The sequence below is a fragment of the Pundamilia nyererei genome, unplaced genomic scaffold, assembly GCF_000239375.1.
Source record: "Pundamilia nyererei isolate P.nyererei 1_Seehausen unplaced genomic scaffold, PunNye1.0 scaffold00019, whole genome shotgun sequence".
Classification (NCBI taxonomy): domain Eukaryota; kingdom Metazoa; phylum Chordata; class Actinopteri; order Cichliformes; family Cichlidae; genus Pundamilia; species Pundamilia nyererei.
The window spans coordinates 4,795,649-4,807,202 of NW_005187420.1; the positions used below are offsets into that span (position 1 = coordinate 4,795,649).

Here is an 11,554-nt window from a genome sequence, read left to right on the forward strand (position 1 = left end):
ACACACACACGCACACAGACTGACACATGCACACAGACTGACACACACACACAGACTGACACACACACAGACTGACACACACACGCACACAGATTGACACACACACGCACACAGACTGACACACACACACACACACACACAGACTGACACACGCACACAGACTGACACACGCACACGTGTATTTATATCCTTTTGGAGACATCTCACTAACCCTAACCATCAAAAATGGACGCCTAACCCTAACCCTGACCCTGACTCTAAACCTAACCATAACCTAAAAAATGCCTTCAAACTCGTGAGGACCGGCACAAATGTCCTCATAAGCAGGGGTGGGTTTTGATTATCGACGTATAGATTAAAATCGATTCTGGCTTGGATAACGTGATATCAATTCATTAAAATCCTGAACCGATTTTTTAATATAAATTCATTTTGCCCCGAAACTCCAGAACCTCAAGTTAAACCTCACAAAATTTCTACAACCACCAAACAGCTAAAACAGTAAATGAGAGCAGGAACACGGATTCTGAACAAAGAGGTAAACACAAAACCCAACGCACGTACGCGGACACGCCGTCGGGGCTGAAAGCCGACAGCTCACTGATCTTGAAGCGTCGGCGGGCGCTTTGTGTTTACGTCTTTTTTGCGCTCGATTCTGAAGCTACAGGTTTGATCTCTCTCCAAACAGTATTGACTGAACCAGCAGCAGAAGACCCTTCCAAACTACGCTTCACATAAACATCGTCACGAATTTCTTCTTACCTTTGCTGTTTTGCTTCCACCACGATAAAATCACACTTGGTGTAGAGCTCTCTCTCTCTCTAAATCGATAATCAAAACCCACTCCTACTTTTTTTTTTTTTTACTTCCGACAGAAAAGCCTCATTTCTGCTGTTCAATACTGAACAAATTTAAACTTTTTAAAATTATGCAAAAGTGCAAAATGCTGTGTCTCTAATCAAACCTCTGTAACTTTGCTCTGCTTCACTTAGTTTTTGACAGCACAATATTTTTAAGGTCATCTGCTATAAAAACCCAGACCAGGAAAACCGCCTTCATGTTTTTCTGTTTTATCCTCAGTTACTTTGACACAAAGGCCTCTGCTGTGATGCTCACACCTCTGATAAAATCTCACGTGTCAGGTTTCTTTTAATAGATATAAAAATATCGATATGTACTGATAAGTGATCAGAATTATATTTCTGACTCTGAGGCAAAATTTCTCCGATTCAAATCGAATTGAATTGAATCGGAGATCAAATCAATTCTAGAAATCAGTGACGATACCCAGCCCTACTCATAAGTGACTGTTGGTCCCCACAAGTATAGTAAACTACCAATTTTTGGTCCCCATGAGGATGTTAATACCCGTCCACACACTCCCACACACACACAGACACCCCCCCCCCCCCACCCCCCCCCCCCCCCCCCCCCCCCCCCCCCCCCCCCCCCCCCCCCCCCCCCCCCCCCCCCCCCCCCCCCCCACACTCCCTCGTGCTGCCCTCCTTTCCTCTCCCTCTGATCTCCTCGCAGAGGGCCTTGGGGGGTTAATTAACAGGCTGAGATAATGCCACACTAATGAAAACAAGAACACCGTCTCTCTCCTCTTTTCTGTTCCTCCCTCATTATTACTCTGCGTCTCTTTAGCCTTAAATTTCCCACTCTTGAAGGATTTTGTCGACACAAAAGAAGGAATAAACAGACAGATGGGAACATGTGAGAGACAGAAGGTGACGCAAACTAAACACAAACAGGGTCCCCACAAATTAAAGAGGACCCGTTCCCTCCTCATTTCCTGTTACATGACTGTTCCTAATAATGAGTTCCGTGTGTGTGCACAAGCTCAGGCTGTATCGTAGTTTTTTCTACCCAGGGATCCGTGTGATGTCACAGAGAGATGGTAGAAGCCCCACCCACCTGCTCTTCAAACCTTATCAGATTCTCTTTTTGAGACCTGAATGATTTCTGTAAATGATGTTTTACAGCTGAAGATTCTTAAACAGGAATGTCAAAGAGGAGGAGGGGACTAGTTGTTGCTGAAAATATAAAAAGGTAAACTGTGTTTGTGTTCTAGAAAAATCACCTTCATCTGAGGGCACAGGATCCGATAATGATCAGCGATCAGAAGCATTCACACAATTCACATTCACACATGCATATACTATTATATATTGTACATATATTTATTAGTTTCAGATGTAGCCATTCTTGTATTTTGCTTGTTTACATTATTGTATTTTGCACAACTCTGTTGCTTGTGAAGCTCGCACACAAGAATTTCACTCACATGTGCTGTACCAATGTACCTGCACATGTGAGTGACATGTGATGTGACAATAAAAGTGATTTGATTTGATTTGACAAGTGCAGCTGAAGTAGGTGCAAGTTTCATTATGTGACTCTTAGGAAGAACTCATTTCTCTATTTAGTTCACCTGATTCATGGTGTGATTTGAGCTCAGTGTGGAATCTCACAGTGTGTGTGTCCTCACGAATCTGTCAATCGAGTGACACGTCAATGCATTAGCAGCTGATGAGAGAAACAAACACAAAACATCCCAGAACTGAGTCCGCTTGTTATTTCTGACGTCATTAACCCAGGTCTTTGCATCCAAAGTTTGACTTCCAGGAAACCAGGAAAAGACAATGTAGCTGAATGTAAATGGTAAATGGCCTGTATTTATATAGCGCTTTTTCTAGTCCCTAAGGACCCCAAAGCGCTTTACACAACCTGTCATCTACCCATTCACACACACATTCACACAGTGGTGATGGCAAGCTAGAATGTAGCCACAGCCACCCTGGGGCGCACTGACAGAGGCGAGGCTGCCGGACACTGGCGCCACCGGGCCCTCTGACCACCACCAGTAGGCAACGGGTGAAGTGTCTTGCCCAAGGACACAACGACCGAGACTGTCCAAGCCGGGGCTCGAACCGGCAACCTTCCGATTACAAGGCGAACTCCCAACTCTTGAGCCACGATCGCCCCATGTAGTAGGACATTAGCTCTAAAGATGACAAACCTGTGACTGAAGGATTTCCAACACAATAAAAACAGACGGCTCTGCTAGAAACAAAGACATTTAACTGAACAGCACCAATGTTTGGAGGGTTGGTGAGCTCGATCACTCACATACATCGGACCCAGGTTTTAGAGTTGAAAATGGAACCCGACATCCGACTGGTGATGACTGAACCCTCAGATCAGACACACAGACCTGTGGCTGCAGAGGCACAGAGCCCAGGACGTGGATTAATAACGGCATCTGTGGGTCTGCACGCTAGCCGAGCATGCAGACTGTTGAATGCCAGTGTGTGCGAGTGTGTGCACCATGTTCATACATCTTTTTGGGGACCAACAGCCCGTCCCCACAAGTTTGAAGGCGTGTTTGAGACTAAAAATGTGGTTTTGGTGTCAGCGTCACATTAAGGTCATGGTTAAGGAAAGCATCGTGTCCATAGGATGTCCTCACCAAGTCAGGAAAACAAGTATTCGTGTGTGTGTGTGTGTGTGTGCAGGGAGAGCAGCCTCTGTTTAATTTTTAAACTATCTAGTGTGTGTGTGTGAGTGTGTGTCATTGTGCAGAAGTCAATTTCAATCTGGACACTAACTTAAGTTTCTACATCCAAACTTTCCCAGTTCAGCCCTCTCTCTCTCCCTGCAGATAAACCGGCTCGATCTGTTTTTATTTCAAGTCCACGAGGACTAACGGTAAATAAGCGGGGAGACGGGAGAAAAGGGTTGAGTTGTTTGGGGGCATATTTCGCTCTCCCTAAGTGTAAAATGGGATGAGATACTCTGCCTCTCGGACTTAACGTAATGTAAGAGAGTGTGAAATTAAACCGCACATGAATAAAGGGGGCCTTCATTGTGTGCCGCCGACGAGCTTATCTGGAAATTCAGACAACTGGAACATCCAAAGCCTCCAAACTTGTAGCAATCCCCTTTGTCTGGCTCTGAAGCAAACAATGTAATATCAGAAAGCCGGCAAGCCTCCAAAACCTGCGTCAGATTGCCAAACACAAAGTCTCGCACTGGCTCGTTGTGTCCTCACATCGAGCCTGTGTGTGCGCGAGTCTACGTGGAGTGGAGTGTGTGCTTCAAATAGATGGTTTCCTTTTAATCCTGGCCTTTTACCTATTGATATTCCCTGCACCTATCCCGGCGCCTCTTTTAAACCCCATATGTTAATTTGATTTAGAGTAACTCAAATTGAATAAGAGATAAAGAAAAAAAGAAAACGAGAGTAACAGCAAATGTACCGTTATTAATATTCTAAAGTGCTGCAGAGGCTCCACGTCTCTCCCGTCTTCCTCCCCCTCCCTCTCCGTCTGTGAGTGAGTGAGCTAAGTGAAGTGGGTTATGATGGCGGTGTAATCGGCATCCCTCAAACAAACGGCCGCTGCTATTAAGGGCCATTGTGTTTGCTGCAGTGATGATCAGATTCAATCTTGGGAGAACATTTTGTGCTGGGCTGGTGTGAGGAGGGGAGATGGAGAAAAATCCTTTGCCGTGTTCGCCTTGCTATTGTGTTCGGGCTGCCAGACGTAAGCGGCCTCTTCCGAAGATGCATATCGACTTGAGGAGCTGCAAAAGTTTACTTCAGATGAATTTGTGGGAGCTCGCCGACTGTGTTGGGTAATGTTTTAAGGGCAGATTTGTTTCAATAAGGAGGTGCTGGTGGGGTGGTGTGAATGTGAAAATCACTTTTCTTGTCTTTGTCTACAGCCCTGCCCCCTGCTTCCTCCCTCCAAACCTCAGACTTTTAATACAGTCTGAACTTTCGACGTCCGCAGGGCACCGAAGACGCAGTCGAAATTTTGGTCCTCACAAAGACGTATAAGTGCGCGCACGCACACACAGTGTTTGCTATCTAACATCCACACTCACACAGATGCATCACAGACAATCTCAGGGTTGTGTATCTCACCCAAGGATGCTTTGGCATGCAGACTGGAGCAGCCAGGAATCAAACCAACACACCTTCAGATTAGCAGATTCTCGACCTCCTGAGCTACAGGCCCCGCCCACAGGCTGACTGACCCCAGACTGTGGATGGGGTCGGTCTTACAATGACTTCCTGTTTGAGATTAAAGAGTTTCTGGTGTTTGTTGTCGTTGCAGGCCGCAGACCGTTCAGGTGCAGTTACTGCCCCTACAGCGCCTCGCAGAAGGGCAACCTGAAGACTCACGTGCTATGCGTGCACCGCATGCCCTTTGACAACAGCCGCTACCCCGACAGACGCTTCAAACGTTCCCGCCCTGACCGTGACGCCCCGGAGAACAGCTCTGATGATGTCACATCGAACAACTCTATGACGGGAGTGGACCGTGTGACACATGAGCGGGAGTGACGGCGCTCTACAGACAGACCGGTCTGCACAAAGTAACCGTGTGTGTTATTAGACGCCTGTGAACACTTACTAGGAAAACACGATTAATCAGCAGTGAACACACTTCCTGTAAAAACACACTTCCTGTAGTGGAGGAGGACACCCAGAGCAGAACGCAACACGCCGACCGATAATGGGGATGATGGCGTGTGCGTGGAGGGGGCATTGATACCAGCCTGACTGCTGCTGTCATCGCAGAGGAAATAATTCAGAGGTAACCGGACGCTGGACGCTACGCCGAGGGATCCCATCAGCTGACCTGAGCCCCTCCCACACACACACTTCTGCATCCTTCCCTTCACTCTCCCTCAAACACAACACAAATCAATCAGTGGCTTATTTACAGCATCCATTAGCCAACATCAAGGCTGGAGGTCACCTTACCACACCAGCGAAGGACCAAGACAGTTTCAGTTTTGGACTCTGATCAGTGCTGGGGGTCTGAGATAATGGTTATGTCTCTGATTAGGATTGTTCTCCAAGCCGTCACTCTGTTTGAACGGGTCTCACTGTGTCTCTGGATATGAGTCCTTAGAGGGGAAAGCTGACGTCGTGAAGTCAAACGTCATTCTTTCATTTTTTTACGAGTAAAACAGGAAATGAGCCTTTGTTGTTCTTCACTGTGCCGGCAGCTGTCGGTGACTGTCGGCCAAGGAGGAGAAGGAAAGCGTGGCGCTCGCTGTCACGGCGGCGGCTTTGGGTTCTTAATGTTTTTCTGATAAAGAGAAATGATCGGGACTTTTACACAATCAGTATCTCCCAAACACACACGCACACACACACGGTGTGGAGGGCTCAACCCCAGGGTCCTAGTGCCCATGGTGTTTACACTACACACACACACACACACACACACACACACACACACACACACAGGACATTACATTCATTCAAACTCAGTCACATGACTCCCAAAACGAGCTTTGAGGGAAAAGGAACTGAAGCATTCGCTGATCTTATTGTGCTGATCACAAAGTGCGGCGCCAAGTTGTGCCTCGCCGCGGCACCTTTGAAGGTCATTGCTCTCCATTTGCAGTTCTCAGTTTTCACAGTGTCATTTCCACCCGGCGAGGAATTTGTGAGTCTTCGCAGTCATGTCGGCGTCATCTGTGCTGCGAAGGGTTTTTATCACAGCACCATACAAGTTTCACGCTTATGACTGCGAGCACGTTTCCCTCACAGCCAGTGGTTGCTCACTGGTCTGTAGGCCCGACCATAAACCGATTCATGTTACAGGTGATCTGTGTCGCCAGGAATGAAGATAGGTTTACAGTGTGGCACACACATGCAGACACACACATGCAGACACACAGTGTGTGTGATGAAGCAGGAGAGAGAAAAAGGATGTGACAGAAGTTGAACACTGATGTGATGCAGGTGTAACTCCGCCTCCTCGGCCCGGCAGAAAGTCTTAGTTCTTCTTCTTTTGTTGTTATCGAGCAGGACGTCAGCCGTCACTGCCCTCCAACCGAGAGCCACGTAACGTTCCCGTGATGTAGTCTGAGCTTTAGGTTTCTGTACATTACTCTGTCCTTGGTGGCTGTAGCTTTGTACACGTGTATGTGCTAAACATTTATATCCATACACATTTATATTAACATAAAGTCAGCAGGGGAAAAGACGTTTGTAAAGAGTTTACATTCCAGTTTCTGGCTGGAGTTCTCGGGCTTTTTGCGAATCGGAACATTTTCATCATGTTCAGATGAGGCAATCATTTCTGGTTTCAGACACTGGAAAATGCCATTTGTTGTCATCCCTCTGTGACTTATACTCTTTGTCCACGCCTGAGAAAGATACGCCATTTTCCTCTCAGCTGTAATCCTAAAATAATCCATTCCATTGTCCCCGTGCTGTTTCATCTCTGTCAAGCTTCTTATTTAAGTAGCACATGCAGTTTTGCTCACTTATAATCGCCGGTGCTAGAGGAGAAAAAAGATGAACCCATTATATCCCCCGCAGCTCTGTAGTGTCCACGTTCCTGAAGGAAGAAGAGCTCTTTAGCCCAGAGGAGGCGATGTGAGGAGAGGGGGTTTGTTGCAAACCATGAGCTTATACTCACAGTAGATATGTCTGCATTTAAGAAACAGATATTTATTCTTGCACATCTGTCAGAGAGAAGATGAAACTCATTAAAGAGGTGTATCAAACATTTGTCTGTTTACTCTTCCTGCGTTCTAGATGTTCTGATGTACTTTGAAGCCGTGAGATTTATCTGATGTTTTTTCTGCAATAAAACCTCTACCTCTGGGAATCACGTCCTCTCAGTTTGGATCCCTTCCCTTCAGATCAATCACACCGCTAAAGGAGATGAAGAAGCGTTCTGACTGTGGAATGACTGCACACACCTGAAGCGCTCGAATGCTTCGCTCAAATCAAAGCGACGAGTCTTAAAATGGACCCTAAGAAGCAGAAATATGACCTGAGAATGCCGTTTGCTTGTAAGTGCTGGCTCTTATTGACTCACTCATTACATGTGAAATCACAGGAGCAGTACAAATAAAGGCTTTAATGTCCCAACAGGGACGCATGTAGGAAACCCAGGGGAACCAAAAATAGCTGGGAGAGGTGGTGCAGAGAACACTAAAAGCCAGTCTACGACCCCGAAAGCATCTCTTTGAGGCTATACTGAGGCACACTGATGCTTTTCCTTCAGGCAAAGTTTACCACCTTGTGTTCATGACTAAAGTCAAAACACAAACGAAGATGGAAACGCTTGGTGGGATTGGCTGATAAACTAGAAATCCTGACGTAGTGGTACTGTTGCAGGCTCACACAGGTCCAGCAGGGTTAGGCCAGAGTGTAGCAAGGACAGTCTGAAATTTGGTTGGTGCAACCACGGTCACCTCCATTGACTGATTATAACAAAGCCCTGTCAAGACCAGCTTCAGGTCAGCGTGGAGAGCTCAGTGTAGGCCCCTCCATGTCTATCAAATTCAGTTCAGTTTATTTTTATTTATATAAAAGCCTGAAGGCGCCTTATGTTGAAAGGAAATCCCAACAATCAGACAGACCCTCAATGAATAAGCATTTGGCGACAGCGGGAAGAAAAACCTCTCTGTAAGAAACCATCAGGAGAACCAAGCTCAGGGAGGGGGCAGACTTCTGCTGCAACCGGCTGGAGGGGTACGCTTTGGGCCGTTATGTTAAAGAGGGAACACACATGCTGATGTGGAGGCGGCCCCTGCTGGGGAATAGCCACACGACGCACGTGGAGTTTTGAGGGAAAATGAACCGAAGGGTTTACTGATGTTATCGTGCCGACCGCAGACAGTCCTGCGTTTATTCTTTCTGCATCATAAAATCCAGAAACATAAATAAATGTAATTAAATAAAAAAAATCTTTTTCATAAAAACTACAACAACTCCAGCAAACATTCAAGTGCATGAGGCCTTTAAAATGTGCTGCGCCGTTATTTAACAGTGCAGTAGATGCTGTTGTAGGTTAACCCCTACAACAGCTCCCTGATGTTATAGGGTTCCACCGGTTCTAAAGTGAAAGCTGCCAGGAAACGTCAGAGAACCAATGCGGTAACACCTCACCGAAAAGCCCCCGCCCACTGTCGCGTGGGTAAAAACATGTAGGAAAAGTGAAGCGGCTGCATCAAATTCACCATCAGGGCTTCTCATTGATTAAATGTTAGCCACCAGATGAAAGTCCCTGTCCTCCTAACACCGAATTAAGAAAGAAGCACTGATTTCTGTCAAATACACCTGAAGTGTGCTGAAGCAGACCAAACCCAGCAAACATGCCCGTGTGGACCCACAGCAGGTGGCCGTGTATGCCCACACAGCTGACTGCAGTTTTGCCCTTTTGGAAATTCCAGCAGGGATTTCTGTGGGCAAAGCATTCATTGTCCCGTGTGGGTTAGCCCTGCAGATCTCCTATCAGTTTTCTGGGGTGTCCCTACATTAGCCCCAAAGCGGCATGTTTGCTAGAAAATGCTGGGAAAACCAGTCAGCGCAGCAACATTTCGAACCCTGAAGCCGCGCTGCTATTGGTTGACTGGAAAAACATCTATTTCAGCGCACCTTGGCCGACCGGCATTCAGCTGTCTCTCCAGAGTCCCACCACAGCCTCAGACTGCTGCTACTGCTACTTCCTGTTCTCAGTCCAGTAGCGCTGTTTACACCGAGCTCATCGCGGCTGAGGATAACCCGGCTTCTCCCAAGAGTCTTTGATCTGTTGAGCCCAGGTTTGTTTCTTTGGCCTCACAGACTGGCAGCTGTAACTGAGAGCTATAAAAATTAAAAAAATCAACGTGTCAAACATTTGGCTGATGCAAAGTCAGAGGAGACGTAAAAATACCTGCAATGAAAGTACAAAAAAAAGGGGAAAAGCCACGCAGCAGCTGAATTTGAAATGTTGTCCCCAGGATGAGTGCTTTTTACTGTTAATGGAGAAATAGAGTGCGTGGCATATTTAATGGGTTTTGTTTTTATTGTACAGCACTGAATAATTAACTGGGAAGCAGCATGTCACATAGATTTATCTTTTAATTAAAATAACGTGGTTCACGCATATTTGAGTGGTAGTCCAAATAAATGCAATATCCAAATTTATGTTTTGTTTATCTTCCTGTTAATTATGCGGAGATTGTTCACTGTACAGCCCTTCATATCCCCCCTCCCTCTCCCCCTGTCTCCGAGTAATAACCAGTCAGGTTTTATTAATTTATGGATAATTGTGGCTACACGAGTAAGGTGCATGGCATCAAACTGGCTTATTCTTATAAAGTGAGATGAATGTGTGGGGGTGGCTGATGCCTCCACAAGACAACAATAAAGAGAAGAACATTTTTCCATCCTCGTCTTCAGGATTACGCTAATTTCTAATATCCGTTTTCTCATTAGAGCCGAGACAAGAGCAAATAAGGACCGCCTCCTCAGACGCCACTTCATGCAGTGAAATCATCCCAGCAGAGGACACCCAGTCCCAGCGTGGCTCTCGGTGGTCTGTCTAAAGGAAGGAGTTTTGTCAGCGAGTCCATGAAACCTTCAACTGGTGGCAAAAAGCATCACTTTCTCTGTGGTCCACATGGTGTTTTTTTCCTTATTTCCTGGCATTTATCTTAGTATATATATTAATAAATATTTACGTCTCACATATGAAATTTGGCAACAGCAACAACAAAAAAAAAGCACAAAAACCTTCAGAGTTCATGAACCAACATCGACACGTGAGACACACCTTAATACTAACAGCATGTCTCAGATCGGCGTCATTACAAAGCTTACTACGATGCACATCTGTTCCCGCCTTAATCAGCCTGGATGGAACTTCCAGGGTGATCCTTACAGTTTATATCTATTATATTTGGTAGCTGACCTCAAAACTAACAGTGACATTACATGAACATGGCCACCCCTATTTTTAGTGCAGCAGAACTGGAATGTGATGCCATGCACATCTGTAAGCAGGTGATGCTAACATTGCTTGTAATCGATTACTTTGTGTTACATGATGGATATGTAGCCTGCAAAGAAGGATAATAAATTTATTTTTTGGTGTTTACGGACAGAGGTTTAAGTCATCTGTCCATAAACAGAGATAACAACATTAACAGACATATCTGTGTTTTCAAACATGAGCTGACAGGGCAACAATAATAGTAATAATAATAATAATTATTATTATTATTATAATAATAATAATTTACTTTCTTTTTTCTCTCAGACAAAAATAGGGAGAAGAGGATAATTTTGTCACAGCTGACCTGTGTCTTTGTTTTTGATCCTCGAGTCTCTCCGTCTGAGGAAACCTGCCACTCTGCTCCAGGCACAAACCAAACTCTAGTTTCTCACATGGCCAGGAGGCCTCTGAGGACAGCCTTTGCATCCATGTTCACTGGTGACGTTCAAATAAAATGAATGTAGGTGATCAGAGGACACCTGAAGTTTAAGATTCTAAGGAAATGCTGAACACACGATCAGCCTGTTTACCTCCTGCTATGCATGTGACATGATAAATGTGCAGCATACGACCACACTGGCAGTAATAAGCTAAAAATAACACAGCAAAAAGCTTTAGGCTGCATACAGCATGCCAGTAATTAAAGTCACTGATGATAAAAAACAGGCAGCACAATTTCTGCCACATCGAACTGACGCAAAGATTCACCTGCAGAAGCTGTGAAAGCTCACCTGTCATTAAGAAATGCTTAA

At 45.6% G+C, this 11,554-nt stretch overlaps 1 protein-coding gene across 7 annotated transcripts in view; it reads left to right on the forward strand.

The window, feature by feature from the left end:
- Window positions 1–7,520, forward strand: part of znf536 (zinc finger protein 536) — a 217,744-nt gene extending 210,224 nt beyond the window's left edge. For all 7 annotated transcript variants that reach the window (XM_013909124.1, XM_013909123.1, XM_013909122.1 and 4 more), the window contains one exon: window positions 5,124–7,520. In XM_013909124.1, the coding sequence (XP_013764578.1) occupies window positions 5,124–5,353 (230 nt within the window). In that variant the 3' untranslated portion in view covers window positions 5,354–7,520. The remainder of the gene's footprint in view (window positions 1–5,123) is intronic.
- The last annotated feature ends 4,034 nt before the right edge of the window (window positions 7,521–11,554 follow it).